This window comes from Taeniopygia guttata, chromosome 2 (genome assembly GCF_048771995.1).
Source record: "Taeniopygia guttata chromosome 2, bTaeGut7.mat, whole genome shotgun sequence".
Lineage (NCBI taxonomy): Eukaryota > Metazoa > Chordata > Aves > Passeriformes > Estrildidae > Taeniopygia > Taeniopygia guttata.
In genome coordinates this window covers 109,758,479-109,779,534 of record NC_133026.1, presented here as the reverse complement: position 1 = coordinate 109,779,534, position 21,056 = coordinate 109,758,479, and the positions used below count along the sequence as shown (strand labels likewise).

General features: G+C 41.9%; 1 protein-coding gene across 26 annotated transcripts in view; it reads right to left on the bottom strand.

Moving 5' to 3' along the window:
* The window catches only part of DTNA (dystrobrevin alpha), a 220,919-nt gene that overhangs the window by 171,212 nt on the left and 28,651 nt on the right, over window positions 1–21,056 (bottom strand). For 2 of the 26 annotated variants that reach the window (XM_072924632.1, XM_072924629.1), the window contains exon 1: window positions 6,511–6,940. The exons of 23 other annotated variants lie outside the window; for them this stretch is intronic. Coding sequence is in view for 2 of the 3 variants with exons in the window: in XM_072924629.1 (XP_072780730.1) it covers window positions 6,511–6,527 (17 nt within the window). In the remaining variant the exon portion in view is untranslated. Of the gene's footprint in view, window positions 1–6,510; window positions 6,941–21,056 lie in introns of those variants that run through there. One more of the 26 variants, XM_030266163.4, reaches the window with a different exon arrangement.

The following is a 21,056-nucleotide window of genomic DNA, read 5'->3' as shown; positions in this document are numbered from 1 at the left end:
TCAACCATCCACTACCTTCTTTATTCATTTAACTGTATGATTTCTGAAATATTATTTACTATCACCTAGGGTCACATAATTGCTATTTTCCATTATCATTTTAGCAAGTTTCCTCTGTCTACCCCCACTTCCTACTATAAAATCATTTTTTCAGTACCTCTGCTAGATTTTATGGCTGACCTGAAACTTTATGTATCAAATATCAGAGTGAGGCTGAATGCATTATTTACACATTTTCAGCAAGTTTCAAAGCTAAAGTTATGGAAAAGAAAGAGTTTCATCTGTGCTAAAAGAAATCTTTAATTATTCTTTTGCTGAGAAGCCTTCATTCCTCCATCGTTTCACACATAAAAATTCTGCAGGCAGATACAACTGTTACTTTCCTGTCCCTATCAGTGAACAGCCACTGAGTTTATTAACAGAAGTCACACTTCATCCCCAAGGATGGCTCACAGGGAGCTTTAGAGCTTACAAGGGCAAGTGATTGCTCTGGCAGCTGAAGGTCTGCACCTTTGCTGATGCCTTCTGTTGTGAACTGATGTGGGTCTATGGCAGACATGCTCAGAGGGCCCAATGCAAGCCACCTGAGCAAGCACAACCTCTTGTATTTGAAAATGTGTCTCCTCCAAAAATTTCCTCCCCAAGACTCCCTGGGCAAGCAGAGGGGATGGAGCAAGGACTGCTGTTGAATTTCCACATCTGAATGTGCTGCCAGCCTGCCCCACTTGCTGTGACTGTGCTTGATGGGTCATCCAACTCTATGGTTGGAATCAAGGGGAAGACAACTCAGAGCTTTGGATGAAAAGGCCTGGAAGGGGGCAGAGAAAGAAAGATGGGAAGCCAGGGCACAGAAAAAGTTGTAGGGGAAGTAACATGATAGATAGGATTATCAGAAGTGGGGGGGTTTAAGAAAAACATGGCTTGTTTACAGAATAGCCTGGCAGAGAACATAGCTATCAGCTTTTTTAGGTTCTTCCTGTACTCCTGCACCAACCAGCGTAATACAATTTATAGCTGCATTAAGCCAATGTTATTTTTTTTTCCCTAATGAGATGTGGAAACTGATCGAAATTTCAAGAACAAAAATAAAATCATAAAGCACTTTGCATTTTGTTAGATCTGTTTGGAAATTTGTTCAATCTGTTTGGAAACAAGATTGTTGGTGTTTATTCAAAGAAAAGTTAAGTATTTGCTATAATAAGAGTGATTAAAAATATACATCAAATACCAAGATAAAGGACTGGCTATCTCTCCTAGACTAACTTTAATTTTTCAAGTAGGTGAGAAAGCTTTCAGTCATACATGATAGTTAGAATTCCCTTTTAAAAAAGTGACAAGTTTTCAGAATTATCTACTTAGAAGTTAACAAATTAGTAAATCAATGTGTTGCCTTTGCAATTTAACGCATTTTTTTTGAAGCAAAGGTAGTCATTTTCAAGTCAAGTTATAGGAGATAAAAGAATGATCTAAAAGCAGGGAATGGTCTGTATTTCTGTATCACGCAAATGATACAGTAGGTCTCTTAATCCAATATAAATGAGTTGTGAATTAGAAAAAAAAAGGGGGACAGAAACTTATGATAGCCAAATAATCATTGCTTTATAAATCTGGAAAGAATCAAAGTGTTCCCTGATCTTCTTCCAAAGACAATGTTGTGTTAAGAATGAACACACACTGAAAAGGTAATAATTACTAGAAAGCACATACTTCCGTTACAAGAGGAATTCTTAAAGTGTAGCAAGAAAGCCCAAGATTACTAATTTTATTTGCAGTTGTTACTTGGTAAAGAGTACTCAAGGGCAACTTCAAGCATGGTCCTCTGTGCTTTGCATTTGCTTACTTTTATTGTGTTTAAAAAAAAACCTAGTCACAAGTTGTCATCAAATTGCTTTGAAAGTCTACTTGCTGACAGACTTTTCTGTCTCTTTTTCATTTTTCTCTCCCCCCCCCTTTTTTTTTAGGTTCCACTTAGTGCAAATTTTCTTACAAATTTACAAAGAAGTATTTCATGCCAGACTAGTGTTATCCTTACCATAAAAAGAAAATAAGAATGCAGCATGTAGATACTATTCATCCCTTGATCCTGAAGTACTTCACAGAACCAGGCAAGTATCACCACCACTGCTCTCAGAATGGGATACACCGAACTCTCTCCCTCCGTGCTTGACAAAGATCACAGGCACATAAGCTGACTTGTTCCTTCCGCTGCCCCAGTGAAGGTTATGTTCAAGCAAACAGCTATCACCATGCCAGCTAATTAATTAATAAAGAAAAATTCATCATTTCCACTGCTTTCCTATCTCTTTATTACTCAGAGTATAATCCTCAAATCAACTTATAGAGCAAGAGGCCACATAATTGGTTCAGACACAGGAAGGAGACAGTAAAACTCAGTTTCCTGTAACACCCCCTGCCAAGAATGATGGTTTTTCAGGACTGTTAAGTGTTAGGCATTCTCTCAACTACCACTAACTGCAATTAGATGCATTTTTAAGCATCCTATTAGTGGGAAGTATTGCTGTGTTTCCAGGTAAAGTCACTGCATACCATAATCATTAGCCGGGAAGTTCTTTATTCCCTGATACACCAGGAGCTGGAATCTAAGTGCAGGAGATCTGATATCACTTGGACAGACAATTTGCTTGGGCTTCTACTCATGGGCTCAGAGGTGATAATATGGCTGCATATGACATAATTGCATTTGTTTGGGGGCTGGGTGGGTTTGTCCTTTTTTTTACAGAATTACAAAATTACAGAGTTGAGGCTTTCTACAGTGTGGTGCACCATATAGACTGTCATACTCTGCCAAAACAAATCACCTGGAGAAGAATCAGGAAAGGAAAATAAAGGAAATTGTATCACTATAAGATGCTTCTTTGGAGCTCAAAAAAACACCAGCACATTGTCAGGGAACTGTGGGGAAACAGTCCTTAAACTCTTTACCAACCAATTCCTAATGACACTTCTATTTTCTTATTTATGGTGAAATGACTACTGCAAAAAGCTTGAAGATGAGGCTAGAAGCCACGTTTTACAAAGACAAAAAAAATCATGACAGAAAGAAAATGGGAACCATGTCCTGTAACTGTAAAATCTAGCAAGGAGGGATTTTTAACATATCCTTGCTGCTGGTTTTAGCATGGTTTACAAAATAAAAATTGCAGGATCTATTAAAGAGGAAAAATGCTGCAAACCCATTTTTACCTCAAGAAAGAACAATGTTCTCAAACTCTCATGACCAAGTTACAAGTTAATGGTACAAAAAGGGAGGGACAGGACCAGCATCCTTGCGAAGGGGACATGCTACCAGCCATGACAAAGCAGTGCTTCTCCCTAGGAGATACCAAACAGTCAGCTCCTCGGAGCAGGAAAGCATGGCATATGCTAGTGATGCTACCGTACCAGCATCAGAGCAGCATCTCAGCCACACACCCAGTACTCAAAACCAGGAGGCACCAGCTTCACCAATGTTCTGACCCCTGCTGGATCCCCCTGAAGATCAGCACCTTCATGATCTCTCCTCTCTATGCAGCAGCAAGGGGCAAGGGCAGGGGACAGGCTCCCTCTCATCGTCCCATCCTCTCTGTCTCAACTGCACTTCTCCACTTCCCCGTGTGGGATTTTTGGGGGTTCTGGGAAATGAGGAAGGGAAGGGAAAGCCACAGCGAGGAAAGAAGACCAGAAGATCAAGAAGAACGTGTCACCACCGCGAACAACACCTTGTTACAAAAGCCTTTAAGAAGGTGATGTCTGCTTCTCTCTCCTTCCTCCCTCCCCACTTCCCAGCAAATCCTAGTCACCTAAGGAGCACAGGGCTAGTGAGGGAGAATGGGGCAGGGAGAGGAGGGCAAGCAGAGGAAAGAGGTTCTAGTCACTGTGTCATGTCAGGATAAAGCTACCACACCCTTACCCAAAAACCTCACTCAGTATCACACTGCTGTGTAGTACCATTATCACTAAGCACATGCAGTATCACACTCAACCTAATCAGGAAAAATTCACCCTAACAGCTAGCCAAGGATTTTCCACTTCAGTAAATATGACAACATTATAAGAATTGGGAATTTGTATCAAATACACCTACATTTTCTATGGGAAAATATCACTTTTATTGAACGTTTCCCATTTATTGCTAGCACAATTGGAAAATATTATTTCAGGTGATTTAAGTGTAGCAGAACACTTTTTAAAGTCAATGTAATACCACAATGTAGTTCTTTACCCTGGGAACATCCTGTTCTGGGGTCAGATGCTCATTCCCTTCCAGGAGGCAAGGATTTTCAGGCACCTTCACATCCCAGAATTCAAAGCATGTTTCTTTGTGACAAAGCTCTCCAGTGCCTCTTGGACATTTAATTATGGGAGAAGGGTCTCAGATAATGAAATGGGAACATCATGCTCCTGAACTATAACTTCTGAAAAGCAATACACTGTGGTAGGGAAATGCAATTAAATTTTGAACTGACTCAGGAATTTCCCATGGAACATTAATTCTATTTTCTGCTCACCTCTGAATGTCAGTCTATTTTTCTCTTTCAGTTTAGGAAGCTTATAAAAGGTGCAGTGAACCCCTACTTCTAAATCTGTGGATTCTCCCTCCCTCCTTGGGGAGGCCATAGCCATGGGAAGAGTGCAAACAGAAGCCTATTGTGTTAAACCTTATCAGAGGCAATGCCTAGCCCAAGGAACTGCTATCTAGATACCCAACACAGAGAAATAATAAAGGTATTTCACCCCCTTCCAACTCCTTCTGGTCTGCAGAAGGAGTTTTGAGAGCTCACATGACTTGCCTGAAGCTGCACAGAACTTTGCAAGAGCCAGAAACTAACCACAACTTCACCAAGACTCACTGCAAGTTTTATTCATCTTGACATTTTTTTTCTCAAAGGCCTTCGACTTCAATACCTAAACAAATATTACAGAAATTCCTTGATGTAATGTAAAAAAAATTCCTTCATGTAAGCAATCGTAGGGCTGGAAATTTAGCTCAGGACTGAAGTGTTGAGCTAGTCAGTTACTTAAAAGAACAATTAGCTACTACAAACTGTAAAAGAACTGGTTTGGATTTAATTTCTCATCCCTACATCCGTTTTTATGCCAGATTTACCTTAAAGGTTATCTATCTCTTTCTTCTCCATCCCCCACATTTAATCACACAAAAAACACTTCACAGCAGATTTGCTCACCCAAACATGTTTTGCAAAATTCAGGCAAGCTGACCAACAGGGACGAACTCCATCATATGCCAAAAAGATACCAAAAGACACCAGACACATCATCTTTCCCTGAAACAGAGGAACTGTTTCTATTTTAGTTCCCCCACTTTCATATATTTTGCACGACACAGACTGCCATTATATGCATCTCTTCAGCACTGATATCTATAACCAAAAATGTCAGGCGTCTCAGTTATCCACAGACAGCACCTATTTCCTATGGTTATTATGGGCAGTACTAACACGTCAGGAATTCAGAGTATGTTTGGGTGAACTGACACCAGATCCAAAGTTAGGAGCTCCTCTACTATGAGTGTAAAACACACATGCCCAAAAAAAAAGGTAAAAACAATGTTGGCATTTAGACGACACACACTCAAAGCCCGGATTCAGATGAAACTCTCAGACTACACGTTCTTGCTATATAACAAATATTACATCTAAGTTTCAAATGAGTTGCTGTATTCTAAGATCCTTTTGGGTATAGGAGCACATCTTCAGCAGAGAATCTGCCTGAAAAAGATATTGATCAATGAGGAAATGTATCTGCCAGATACTGAAATTACTTCTAATAAGTTCTAGAAAGAACATGATAGCCTGAATTTCCTTTTTTTTTTTTTACTCACAAATTCACTACTTAAATGCGGACTGCCAGGGGAATGCACAGATTTTTAAATTACTTCTAGAAGGACTTTGCTCAAAGAAAACGATAGCCAAAATGTTTGGGGTTTTTTTGTTTGTTTGTTTGTTTTGGTTTTTTTTTTTTTTTAATAAATCAAACTTCCAGTAAAAGCATTATTTGGGAACAAACAAACCAAAAGGTTAAATTTAATTAACCCTGTGCTGTGATAAAATTCACCCATGAGGAAATAGTTTGTAAATTAAACCATGGCCAAACAAGCAAGCAAACATTGATTACATCCCCTCTAACATGGAAAACAACTCAATTTTCAACTTTGTAATAACAAGCAACATTTCAGACAGCATGTCCCACTAACAAAGTGCAAAGGTATGTAACAAAAATCATCTGTTAGGAAAACAGCACTCCAAACTATAATGACAAAATAAAGGCCGAGACTCCCTAGGTATGCCAAGAAAAGTAACCTTGTGAGTTAAACACTTCACAGAGAAATAAAGTTCCAGCGCTCTATATAAAACGGGAGACTAAATCTCCCGGGATAAGCATTACTGAAGTATCCACCTCATCCTAAAGAAGCTACCAGAGCGCTCTGAAGGCAGCAGGAAAGCCCAGACGAGCCACCCTAGCAAATGCAGAGGCAAGCTTCCTACTTACCCCACTGTATGCACCATCTCTTTCGCCACTTTAGTAATTCCCAATAATCCAGAATGATGTTATTTTTTTAGGGAGGACACAGAGGCAAGCTGACAAGCCGAACTGCGCGAGAAGCCAGGCAGAGAGGGATGAATTTAAACCTTGGCTCAAGATGCTGTGTATTCTGCGTCTATCTTTAACTTCTAAATGATTTGGTTTCACATTCCTCTGAAGTCCTGCTGGCAGATGCCTTCGTGCAGCTTTACCAATCGCAGGCACCCTGCCCCCTCTCCTCCTCTATCCCTCCACCTCCCTCCCTCCTCCCATCCTCCCGAGCTGCCACTCCACCCCCATCTGCCCCATCCCTACACTCACTCAGACACACTCACACACACACACAGAGGGGGTTGGCTGGCAGGATTGATTTCACGGGCTTCCAGCCTCGGCTTCCAGCCTGCCCGTCTGAGGGAGCCGCCCGCCCTCCCGCCGGGCACCGGGGCCAGCGGCCGGGCGAGCAGCGCCTCACGGAGCCTTCGGAAATCGGGGCAGCTACCTCAGATCACAGCTTGTGCCCACTCAGGCAGGGTCCCTGAGCCCCGGCGCCACCGAACAAGCTGCGGTCCGTAGCGGGACCCCCGGGGCAAATCTTCCGCAGGGGATCCCGGGCAACACGAGCTCGGGGCTGGGGCAGAGCAGCGATTCACCTGCCGCTGCACGAAGGCTCGGCAGAGACTCGTACCTGCAAGCTTACAGCACTCCCGACTGCACGGGGAGCTTTGTGGAGGAAGACCGTTGAAAACAAACAAACAAACAAACAAAAAAACCCCAAAAAACACAAAACAAACAAACAAAACCCAAAACTAACCCGAAATAAAATATATCATAAAATGAAGTTTGTACCAGATCTTGACTACAAGGCTTCTAAACCTTCACTCTTACAGTAACAATGCATTGCAATGTTTAGACTCTGAAGTAACTAGACTACAGATTAATGATAGCATCCTAGGTGACTGAAGTGGGGAAAAAACTCCTTCCAGGTAACTCCGAAAGTCAGTATCCCTACCAGAGGCTGCTAGTGTAGACACAAACCCCTGACTCTTTAAGATCAGCGTTTCGAAGCAGCAGATTTTAATGCTCAAATGTGATACTGCCTGCCATCAAGTCTGCCTTCTCTCAGACATGGGTGGGAGCGAACAAGCCACAAGACTTTATGCAAAATGTATGAATTATTGAACACTTTCCGTTGCAACAGGAAAATACTAATTGCCAGTCACACCAATTCAAACAGAATAACCCCGTAAATGTCTCTCGTTTCTTGGAGTCTTCAGCCTTTGTCTGAGCTGCTGCCAAGGGGGGGTTGTAGGGATGCAGCCAAGCAAGCGGCGAGCACAGGCTGGGGCAGAGGGGGCAAGGCCAAGCTGTGCCTAGAATCCCTTGGCTGAAAACGCCTTGCCAATGCCCAACTTCATGGGGCATTACACTTTCCAGAACGCCAGTATTGAGATGCTGGACTGATACAGTAGTAAAAGTGATGAAGCATTTACTTCAGGCTAATGAAGGAAACTGGTCAAACTTGGAAAGGCCTCAAGGAGGGGGTAAAAAAATCAGCCAAAGGGCTGTATCACAGGACATATTAAGAAAGTCTCAACATCTCCTGCCTGTTTGACAACATGCATAAAAACAAGTGTGTTTGAGAACACATATAGCATATACAGTCTGATGAAAAACAGTGATTCCACAGTAGTTTTCATGGTCAGTCTGCATACCCTGAAAGGCAAGAGCTCTTCTTAACCTGGATTGAGCTCAGGTTTGTGGGCCTGGAAGTGATGCCAGCAACACAAAAACATTAAGTAACAAATCAGCTGACAACTCCTGAAAAGTTGAAAGATTTTTTTTGTTAATTAACATTTGTTACTATTAGCAAAGCCAGACCACATTACGTTCAATACCTGCTTTCCAGAGCATGTTAAAAACCCTAGCTAAACATGCATGGACTTCCCGCTAGATGAGGAATAAGTCACATCACTGCTTTTTCTCAAGATTCCTGATAGAACAGTTCATGGTATGTGTCTATTATTCAGCTTGAGGAGCTGCAGTGAACTGCAGGAAAGCTGCCTTGTCTGGCACTGCTTTCTGACAGAGCCACCTCTAACACTGTTGGCTTATAAATCCCTCAGAGCACAAAAGAGTCAGAGCCAGAGAATTCCCGTTCAAATGGTGCAACTTCATATAATGCAGTATGTACCTCAAGTAATTCTTTTTCCCAATTGTTTGTAACAATGTCAGTCTTGAAGGGCAGACAATCACTAGAAGAAGAGACCAACTGTTAACACTACATTTTAAAAAGCACAGTGCTTAAGATGCTCAGAGAGACAAAAGAACAAAGAAAAGTCTTTGTGCTTTTGTGGCTGAGGGCTCCTTTCTAATTATGGCAACAAGGAAGGAAGAAAGAAGCTCCCCGTGGAAGAAGGTGCGATGGACAAATTTGGTGATTTAGAAATGAAGTCATGAACAGGAAGGATTAGGACTGAGCTGTTTATAGGACTTCTAACTACCTCTAGAGAGTGCTTAAGTATTAGGGAAAACAATAGCAGGGAAGTACAAGGAAGTACATCCACGCTTTTATCTAAGCTTGTGTGTTTCCCTTAGTAGATACAGAGGGAAAAGAGATTCAGCTTTGAATCCTCTAAAAGGCCTCTGTTTGCTTTCCATGCCTCCTAAGAGGGTACTTAAAAACCTAAGAGTATGGGAAGGGGAAGAGCTTTGGCAAATGATGCTAGAAGTTACTGGGAAACCTTGGATGTCAACATGGACAGCATGATCCCAATCCCATGAATGAGACAGCCAGAGGTCATATGTCCACAATCTGTATCACACAAGCCAAAGGAGAAGACAGGTGTCCAGTTTCCTCAGATGAAGAGCTGTGCAGCAATACCAGGGTCTAATGTGCAACACAAAGTGTACAGCTGCAAGATTTACCACTGCTGTGAAAGGGAATACTACTCTCCCAGCAGGGTCTGTTGCTATAACCAGCATCAAGTGAAACACATCAGAGACTTCTGTGGCATTCGATTTGAGATCTATGAAAACATATTAATAGTAAGTTCTTGTGGAGGAGTGGGAGCTTGAGTTGGAGCTGGCATGGGAGCAGACAAGGGAGTGGCAGCGAGGGGAGAGTAATTTGGTACCAGTGACAGACGTAAAGAGGTAACATGTTTGGAACCATGTGACTTCCTACCCATTCCCAATTTAGCCAAGTGCCTAAGAGCCATGATCTGTCCCTTCATGTTTCACTATTTTTAACGCACACAGAATTTGCTCTTTGTCTCTCCTTGTCTGTCAGTGTCTTCAATTCATTAGTCTTGGCAGTCTTAAGATTTGGGCTTACTGGGACAAGCCTACGGGCTCAATCTTTCTAAGTCTTACTCAAGAGTATTTCTTCCTCTTTGGAATGATCTTGTTAACCTCTGCAGATATTTCAGCACAGGTTTGTCCAAGAGTAAGAGCTCTGGAGTAGGGACTGTAGTTGCACTGGCAGGCCTGTAGTTCCTGCCCATCACAATGGGTTCAGCACTGTTCATCCAGTATTACTCAACCTGCTCACCCCTCACTGCCCCAGCCAAGCCTACTCAGCTACGTACTTACACCAAGAGGGCTCTCCAAAATGGTTCAGCAGGTGGGGTTTGGCCAAGTGTTGACCCATGTGCTTCTTCTCTCCTGCCTACCACTTTTTTCTTCCTTAAAGAGGTGGGGGATAGCTATTGCAGCAGAGGGGACAGGGAGCTCTTGGTGGCAGCCCCCAAGCACCCACTCCTTTGCTTCCCTCCCACCACATAGCCTCCAACACAGCAGGATACACCTGCCCTGGAAGGAAACCCAGAGGATGGACATGGGCTCAGCCAGGGCAAAACACTGCCCTGGTCTCCCAGTGTGGAGTCTGACTGCTCTGGGCACAACACTACTACCATTTCCTTGAAGCTCACTGGGTAATGGCAGGCAGCTCAGCCACTGAACATGTTCAGATGGGTTAGCTCTGCTATTTGCAAGACAACTGCATATTGCTCGAATTCTTGATAAGCATTAATAAAGTAAATGGGGAATGCACTTAGTACATACTCTGTGACCAGTTTTGCAGCAACAGAGGATTTTCCGTGCTGGCTTTTGTTTCTTAATTTCTGTATTTCTGTGATTCGAGCCATAAGGAAAGAAGGGAGATCATCCATGATCACAAACTGAAGCTTCAGGAACAAATCATATTTGCAGTTATTCCATTTTACTGAATAAAGGAAAAATCTATTATTTACTTTTGAGCATGTCTTTCTTTTTGCTATGTCTTGTATTTATACTTTTGGTAAGAGTTTTTTGGTATGAACTCATAGCTTAAACCAGTATTTATCATCATATATAAGCATGTCACATGTACAGGAGCCAGGATGTAAAGACTTTGGCTTTATTCTTTTATACAAGAACAAAGTTTTAACATTAATCATGAAGAGTTAAGCAACAATTGAAAAACTCTGTGCCCTTGCCTTTACCAGATGCATTTTCAAGCTCACTTGAAAAATACCTAAGGGGAGAACTAGAACAATTCTGATTCCATTTATCTTTACACTAAATACAGGAAAAAGACTATTTTTTGTGAGGTACCCAAGTTGATCTATAAAATTAGGATCTGAGATAAAATGAAGAGCAACTTCAAAAAAAATGAAATTTTGTAGGTAAATGGGTAATTTTACCAGATTGAAAAATATTTTTCTAAAAAGGAAAATAAACAGGTAAACCTAAGCCCACGAAGTGCTGAGGTCTGGAAAAGTCTTTCAGGAACTGGTAGTGCTCCTGGATAAATAAAAAGGCTGCTTTCAGACTTTCTAATATCATCTATTATTTGTCCTCTACCTGAAAACGCTGAACTTTCAAGTTTTGAAGTGACAGCTATAGTTCATTTAATTCCCTTGGTGAGTAGTGCACCTAATGAAGATTGTCTTCCTCAGGATTTATGATCCTCTGCTATTTATTGCTTCCAACAACAGTAATCCCTGTTACCTTTATACTCTCTTGACCACTACTGCCTCTCACAACAGGAGATCTGCCCACCTCCATATCCAGGTTCATGCAGCCAACCTGCACTGCCACCTTCACAATTATCCTTTCAATTTCCCCAGGTTTCCATGACTGTTCTTTTTCTAGATACTGCCCTCAGTTATCAGTATTCCCAACTCCCTTTCATTTCCCCTTCTGTATTTTCTCCCTACCTGTGGAAAAAGCAGCAAGCAGGTTGTGCAGCTTCATTCAGAGCTGTGTGTGCTCAGACTGAGCAGCCAGCACAGGTGGGAGCTGCTTTAGGAGGGGAATGTTGCATGTCCTGTTCTTTTTCGGGTCAATATCTTGGATTCCACTTCAGGAGAATCAAGGAGAATCAGTATAGCTGAGATTTCTTCTTAGGTGTTTAATTTAGCACAAAGTGTCTAGTGAGTTCAAAACTACTGGCTGTGGCCAGCACTGTGAGACAAACAAACAGCATGATTGTGTTCCCTTAAAAAGCCAAACTCTGAGAATAAAATAAACAAACAACCCACATGCCAGCTACAAAGACTCATAACACAGTCTTTGCTCCAGCAGAAGATGCTCTTTGTCTTCTCAATGATAAGAACCCTCTACTGATTTATAAAGACTTTATGTCTGGTCTAACCAAGTATACAAAAAGTAGCACACAGTGCTAATTAACAGAGCTCATTGCAGCCTGTTCTTGAAGAGGAAAAGTGAAGTATTTGTGAAAGTAAAGATCACAACACCAAAACTTGTCTTGTCGCAACATTCACTTGAAAACAAAGTCCTTATTCCTGAAATTATTATATATTGATATCTTTGTTATGGAAATAGCTCTGTTACTCTGTCTCACACCGGCACCTTGGTTTCATTGGAGTACTAAATTCTGCACTGAAAATGGTTTCCAGGAAGTTATTTACAAAAATGCCACAAATGTTCTCTCTTTAAATGTCCTCTCTCTGCCTGGACAGACAACCCCAAGTTTTTTGTGGAAATTCAGCCTCTGCGTGAAGTGTGCATGCAGGCAGACATGACTCTTGCACTTTTCAGAACTGCAAGAGGATAATATATAAAACAGATTCTCTCTTCAGCTGAGCTAAAGGTAGGAACAATCCCCTTTCATTCATCCCACATCTCACCAAAAAACCCTCCTGCTCTCAAATAAAACTCATTTTATTTCACCCTCCAGACAAAAAACTTGGAAAAGAAAGGAAATTACTTTTTTTTTTTCCTCCATAAAGAAAAAAACTGCACAGCAAGAGCATAGGAGGAGTCCTGGAAGTCTCAGAAACTGCTAATGAGAGCTGGAGCATTAATATATAGGCCAGCACCAGGAGTCCCATCAGATGGGTTATGTAAGAGGCGGCAGGCCTGACTCGCTCTCTGAAGAGCAGCGGTGCCCTGCAGGGCTGGGGGAGGCGTCCCGGCCGCTCCTTCCCGCTGTCCCGCCCCGGGGAGCCCGGATCCCTCGGGCTGGGGCACAGGCACAGGAAGGGAGCGCTGATCAGCCCGAGGGGCTGCGCCGGGCCGGGAGCACGCAGGGCGAGACAGCCTGGGAGAAGCTTGTCCTACTGCTCCCTCTGCTGTACCCATCCTGTGCAGAAATCCCCAATGTCAGCGCCGAAAGCTGGAGGAGGCACGGCGGCTCCGAGCGCGGCCTGAAGGCAGCACGGGCCTGGGGAAGAGACGAAGCCGCTGGTGATGAGGCAGAAAGCATCGCCACGCTCGGGAGATGCATGGCATGGACCTCTGTGTCCCACCAGCAAACCTCTTTGGCTCTGTACCTGCCAGCGCTTCACTTGTGCTTCCAGAACAGGGGAATAAAGCCTCTCCTTGGCACCATCACCTCGCTCTGGGACACCTAGGTAGATCACGACCTCACCTTAGGATCTGGATGGGTGTCCGGATCAGCCCCACAGGAAGGTGCAGGAAGCTCCCTTGGCAGGACAGCAGCCGAGTCCCACGTTAGGGAATGCCAGCAGCAACACTCCCCAGCAAAGGGGGGAACAACCCACCCCGAGTCACATCAGTGCCGTGCTACACATAAACAACAGGGAGCACAGGGAAAAAAAAAAAAAAGCAGAAATGAAAGGGGAAAAGTAGATTATGGTAATGAAGTCAATTAATCATGTGGTAATTAACAATCTGATTGTTCTAGAGAGTGGGTTTTTTCCTAACCAAAAACCACCTGAACACAACTGCAGTCAATAATCCCACCCTGTAACCTTACTTCTGAGGGCTAAGAATTTGGCAGAACTGGATACCACCTATGGAAGACATTAGCAGCTGCCATGAAAGCATTTGTTTGAATACAGGGAAAACTTGTACCCCAAGGAAAGTACACATTCTCAGACATTCAAACATTACAATGTGCTTTCTGCAATCTTCACAGCAATATTTCAGTTACTCCACACTTTCCTCTTAGCACTAATTTATGGAAATCCAAGGTAGAGAAGAAACCGTTTCAAAGGAAGAAATGTCTCTCAAGCACTTTTTCTCTGAGAAGGTGCACACTCATCAGAATAGGGAGGAATGATGAGAAGAATCAGCACCTTCAGGAAATGTGGACACTTTCCATAATAAAAGAGGGGATCAAAGGCTGGAGTGCAAGGTTAGGGCTTTGAAAATTCAGCCATACACTTGTCTTAAACCTTCTAGAGAATCTCAGGAACTCTACACAACTTGTACCAGAAAAAAACCCAATCCTTCCAATAGCAATCTGAGACTAAAAAAATTAATTAGTGATTTCCAGAAAGGCAGTGTTAACAGAGAGACTGCATTCACTTTTTTTCTCCATGCCCCAAGTATTCCTCCTATATTACAGAACATCTACAAGCTAAATGAAAATACGGGAAACCAGACTTTATGATATAGCACGGTGATAAAATGAATTATATTTAAATGTCAATTGCATCTATGAAATAGAGAAAATTTGGAAGAAATCCATTCAGTAATGTTAAAGTTGTGAATAATTAGCATGGCATTTTCAAATGTACTTGATCAAATTCATGACCTAATTCTGCTCTAAATTCTTTAATTTTAGTTTTTTGCGAAGCTATATGAGCCATGCAATACTACAGTAGTATTAGAATGCTGCAGCAGCAGTGAGCCATGCTGAAAAATTCTACCCTTAAAGGAATGACTCCAACAAAAGAATGGGACATGGCAATTTGGGGCAGAATGAAGCTCATGCTTTTCAAAGGCAGCACTCCAGATTTTCATAAATGCAAACAAATGCCGTTTGATCTCAGGACTGACACAATGTACCTAATTCCAACTGCCTAAATTATACGACAAGAAGGAGCTGGACTGGAGCTGAAATATAACAACTTCCAAGGTAAAACTGAGATACTGTAAAACATTTTATCTGTAGTAAGCCAGTAATACTTACAGATTATTTTGACATTGTCCTGTTGAGTTTCATGATGAACAGCCACAAATATACCAAGAGTGAGGCACAGAGACCAAGCACAGGTCCGGTCATAACCTCACTGTCAGATGTCACAAAGTTGTTCCTTTTTATAGCACCTCCTTCCATCACACTGAATTTGTCATATTTATCCCCAAATAAAAGAAATTACAGGGGTTTTTTTACCTTCGTTCAGAAAAGCACATGCTTTATCCAAGAGCCACAGACATTCCAGTGTAAATTATTTGTACTTCTTGCTACGAAAAGTCTTGCTCCAGGACTTTGTGACAACACTGACTACCTGAGGGAAATCAAATTAACAGCAGCTGAGACAGAACTATTAAAGGCATGTTTTCCCCTATGTACAGTAGTCTGCTAACGTATCCACAGGCACTGAGAGAGTGAGGATAAAGCAAGGACATTTCTCTGAACCATCACTATCTTTCACATTACTGTCTATTCGTGTGAGGGAGCTGTGGATGCAGTGATATTGATAGGCACTGGGGTTCCTTGAGCCTCAACTCAAGCATGCAGATTTTACAGACATGCACACCATGAAGACAGTAGCTTCCAAAATAAATCAAGCAAGCTTTTTGCTTAAGACTACAGAGGTAACTGCAAGGTTGTTGCTAGTTCTGACTGTAATGATGCAAAGAAGTGGCGCACCTAAAGTCCCTCCTCTGCCCTCATGCCTTCAGGAGGCACCATCCAGCCTCCAGAGAAGGAGATGGGTTTGGGATGGCACCCAGCCCTTTTCCTGCACAACCCACCAGGGCAAGATGTACTCATGCCCCCCCTGCATTAACTCCTCCTGCTCAGTGAGGGAGATGACATCTCTGCTGTTTCCAGAGAAGGGCAAGGACACATACACTAGCAGAATGCTCAGAGTGGCAGGGTCCACATTTGTACCTGGGAATACCACTGAAATGCAGGGAGGAGACCACCACATCATGCCCATGCTGCTCAGGCATTACCTGAGAGTCAGTGGGGCAGGGCTTGTTAAAAACCACGCTAGCAGTGGTAGAGACCTGACCAGGTCTCAGCTATGCCACAGGTTTGTTTTGTCAATTTAGGAATTGACACATTTACTTCCTCCCTCCCACTTCTCATCTGTTTTGCCTGCATAGCCTCCAGTGGTTTTAAGGTGGGTGTCATGTTTCTAGGGGCTCAGAGAATCTAAAACTTGGAGTATCTTTGACTTCCTGGCACTACTGGGACTAAATATTGAACACCATTCAAGTAACATTTTTATTCCATTTAGTGAGTGGAAAAAATAACTGAGTTGAAAGAAAAATGCACCTTGCTTCAAAAGCCTCTTTAATCAGCCCCAGAATCTGAACCAATGCTGAACATAAAGATTCAAATTTGGCTTAATGAAAACTGAACAGACCAAAAAACAACAAAAGAAGTCTCTTTACAAAAGGTATGGATTCAACCCAGCCAGTAAATAATTAAAGCTCCTCTCTGTTCCCTTCCACTTTCTATTTTAAGGCTTTTCATTATACGGGATCAAAGTCAGCTCGAGTTGGAGTGAGTTAGACAAATCCATCACGGAGACAGAATGAATGTATGATCTCATCCCCTGTGACAGCAGCCCAACGGTACCACCTGTTTGAACTCGGCTCATACCACTTCTGATGACACTGGCAATGTCAAGCAAATTGCTTGAAATTCAAGGGAGGGGGGACACTCTCCACCAAAGCAAATAAAACAACAACAAAAAAAAAAGGCAAAAGGCTGTAAATCTGGCATGAGGAATGCTTACAGGCAGCCAGTGCTGCAAAAAGAGCAGCCACAGAAAGGTTTCAGACCCCATGAACATAAATCACTCTTGGCCTCAGAAAATCAGTCGTATGAAGAAAGACTGATTTCTGTTTGGAAAAGAATCAAATGAGAGAGCAATGCAAGGCAGCTGTATAAAAATTATAAATAATAAAAACGTAAAATAAACATCCTTATTTATTTTCTCAAAATGAAAGAAAAAGAATACATTGAAGACAGAAGACAAAATAATTAAGAGATATGAAAGGCAAGTTAAACAGGGAGTTTAAAACTGACAAGAAATTTAAAAGAGATTAAGGGAAATTCTATTCTACCTTTCGGAATTTAAAATGTAACTTTACCCTGTGGAGCTGTCTGCAGCAAAATATAATTGGGACCAGAAAGGACTATAAAAGAAAATATTAATTAGACTGTTAATGAATACCTGCATGTTCCCATTAGAAACTCAGCTATTTTAAAAAGAAAGAATACAATCCTTAATGAACCCTGCTTTTTTTAAGTAATAGAAGACAAATACTTATACTTCCTGATACAAACAATGATTAAGTGTCAGGGATTAAGACATCACCCTTGAGGGGAATCCCCAGTGATTAAGAAAATCCCCCTCTTGTCACATTATTCCGGAACTGTCAGCTGGCCAGTTCCTGAGCACTGTCAAGAACAATGTACTGGCCCAGATCCAACACACCAATGTTTGGTTAACACTAAAGTTCAGTCAAAAGATATCTGTCTAAAATGCTTGTTTAAGGAAAAAGATGACAGCATTTTGAGTGTACCATAAAGCTTTATTTTCTAAACCATTTTTTACTCTGACTGCCAGTAGCTAGAAGCACTTGAAGATTAAGGCAGCAAGCATACATCAACTCTACTTGGTTTGGTGTATAAAACCACTTTGGTCTAGATCTGGGTCAAGATACAGTATTTCACTTCTTTGAGCTGCTTGATGTGTTCAACACAAACTTGACTTCAGGTCTGCCACTATACCAGGCACATGTGCAGTTCTAGGAGTTGCAGAGTACTCTGGCTGATTAAACCTGCAACTACACAGATATGAGTCAAACTGTAAAGTTATTTCAGATATAAAAAAAATCTCACTGCTGTGAAATGTAATGCATTTTTTTTTCTCAGTCTTCTAAGATGAAAACAAAAAAGAAGTTTAGCACTTCAGTAGCTGAAAGAGCTATTTCAAAACATGCTCTAGATTAAGACTGCACGGCAGGACCTTTTCCCAGTGAGAACAGGCACTCTGGGGACAAGTAGAGGCCCCCAAAAATAATGTTCTCTTTGGTGACCTCATTAGCATCTGATGTGTAGGAACATCTTCTTTAAATGTGTGATTTTCACATCTACCTTGAAATGGCCCTTTAATCAAACTCATAATAATTATTTTATTTGGTACCAAACAGATAAACAAACCAAGGTTATTCAGGCCCAATAGCTCTGAAAATGAAGGGGAAGAAAAAAAAAGCCTGTAATAAAAAAAAATTAGATTGGAAATGTTTTGATGCTTTATGTGGGAGTTAGCTGTATGCAGAATTGAACTGTATTTTCTTGGTTTAGCTGAACTAAGCTGTACTGACAAGAGCATGCTGAATTAGATCCGGTTGTAACCCGAGGTGAACCTGCAGGGTAAACCTTACGTCACTATATTGCTACAGTTCTTTTTTCCATGAGCAAATGTGGCTCACTTCCCTCAGTCTCTGAAATGCCATATCATGTGTGCTGGCCATGGGGCAGAAGTCTAAATAGAGCATGTTTGGATTTATTCACTTCAGGCCTCTGGGGTTGGAACTGAACTACTGGGAGAGCCTGAAATAAGACTACAAAGGTATGAAGGAGGCAAATGTGAATGTAACAGGGTGTTAGAATGCACCCTGTGTTTAAGACCTTTACCTAAAATTGTGACTTGTACTTTTCAGGACTTGTACTTGCCAGGGCTTTCGCCTGTAAAAGGTAAAACCAACACCTCATTTCTTTCTCAAAGCCAGATAGGGACAACTTGCCTTGCATTGTGGGGTAAATGACCCTAACAGGTGACAGTGCCAAGCCCTTCCTGGCTACAGTAACAAATACTTAATTTCTACAGCACCATCCACACAACTTTGCAGGATAAGATACAACTCTCTTCCAAGAACCTGGCAACTCCTTAGCATGAAGGCCAACGAACACATACGGTACTTGGCATGACAATCCCCTCTACCAAACTTCCATGACCACATCACTGCTTCAGAGAAGTAACTGAGCAGATAGAACTGTTTAAGCTCTACCTCACAGCCAGCCCTACAAAACGTGCTCTGTGTTCCATCTTCAGGCATGTTGCTAAGCACAAAACTACCCTCTCTTTGTCAGAGCCAGCTGGCAGCCTCAGAGGCACAAGGTAGGCGGGCACATAACCCTCTGTTTTCCCAGTGCCTGATGGCTCCTTTCTTTGCTAGCTTTATCCCTGACTTCCTGTGGCAAGGCAGACCACATAAGAGCCCTCCCTGAATTAATCCATATATTTGGAGAAAAAGCAACTCTATTTGCAGTTGTGCTAGATAGATAATAGACCACTGTCCACAACACAGGATCTTTACCTGCAGCCCTTGGAAGGAGTCCACTGCCTGCTCAGTTGGAATGGTAGGAAACTGTAAAAGGTTTTTCCTTTGTTCAGTGCTATGGTGCTAAATGTTATTTTCCAGCTGTGTATAATTATTTTTAAAAGAACTGCAGGCACATGACCCTGATACTGATTTTTCTTCAGCTCGTATGCAATGGAGACACCATGATTTTGCTTAATAAAAATATAAATCTCCATATAATTTCATCACTTCAGGCCTTGAATAACTGGAAATCCTCCTCCTACAGAATTTGTCATGATTTCCTCTCTTTGAGTTCAATGCAAGAAGTGCACAGCTAAATTATGCAGGACTATAAACTTACATAACTGTTTGTAAGATAGAAGAACATAAAAAATAAAGGAGCTTTAATAGTTAGGAATATAGAGAAGTTCAACATAGAACCGAGGAAAAAAATGATTTATCATTTGTTCTTCAGGTAGACAGGTTTACTAGTATTTAATTAGTATAAACAGAAGTAAATCTGAGAATATACTGTCATTTCATTAGACACATAGAAACCAAGACCTGGCAGAACTAACCATGAAGCAGCTACCTGAATAAACATCAATACAATATGCAGAAAAGTGTATTTACATTAACAAATCACCCATCTCTTGTCTTAAGTGTATTTATATTAAGAGATCTCTTGCCTTAGTTTCTCCTCTTGAACAGCAGTGGCGTGACAAAGGAAACACCAAAGGGGAAGCACCCACATGGCTCACCGATACCACTTGCCCACAATCTTGAGTATCAGGCATCCACAGCAAGCATATGTAATTCCTTTCACTACCTACCTAGCAGAAGGCTCATCAACAGTCGACCCTTTATGCCTTTTGGTAGTGTGCATTCTCCTTTCCTTGAAACAGAGTCTCACATTACCCAGGAAGCCTTCTGCTCTCAATGCAAGAATCTGGAGGGAAATAAAATCCATCTATCCTCTGCCTTGTTTAGTAAAACTCTCTCACACTGTTCAGCATTGCCTGTGGCCCAGCAACTCGAGCTCTTTGGCTCTCTGCTTGTGGGGCTCTTTAATCCTTTAGTTTTCTATCTAGATAGCTGTGGGCACAATTTGCCCAACCCCTGATCTCTTTTTCTACTCCCTGATAAGGATCTTTGCTCTCACTTGTGGTCTCTCCTGCATTTGCTGAAACAGCAAAGAGCCTTTTACAAGGTCATGTATACACACACCTTATAGTCAGGTGCTCTTTGGTTTACAATGAAAGCCAGAGGACAGCACAAATGAACCTGAAAGGATTCAGGATGCAAGGTACCCTTGTAAAAATTGTACTTGGATACAACCAGAAAAAGGGATGAAAAGTGGATTCCTTAGCATATGGTAGCTTTTCAGCATACTCCAAGCATGTGTACTTGGAAATTCTTGCTGCTGTTCCTCATGCAGATTACAGTTTGTATCACAGGCCAGGGGACTATGTACAAATCACGAACGGGACGGGACTGCTGAGGAACGCGTCTCAAGCTGTTTATTTTCCAGCATCAGTCTCATTACATGGTTATGATAATGGGAAGATGCCAGCAGCTCACATCCCAGGCAGCAGACAAAGAACTTAGTGTTACAACTTACTTTAAAAGCTTTTTGACCAATCACACAAAGCAAAAGCATATTGACAGTAGTTCTATGCAACCACTATAAGCACACGTACCTTTGGTTAAAACAATACTCACTTATTTTGAATACAATACCTGTTTGTAAGCCTTAAAATACAATGTAC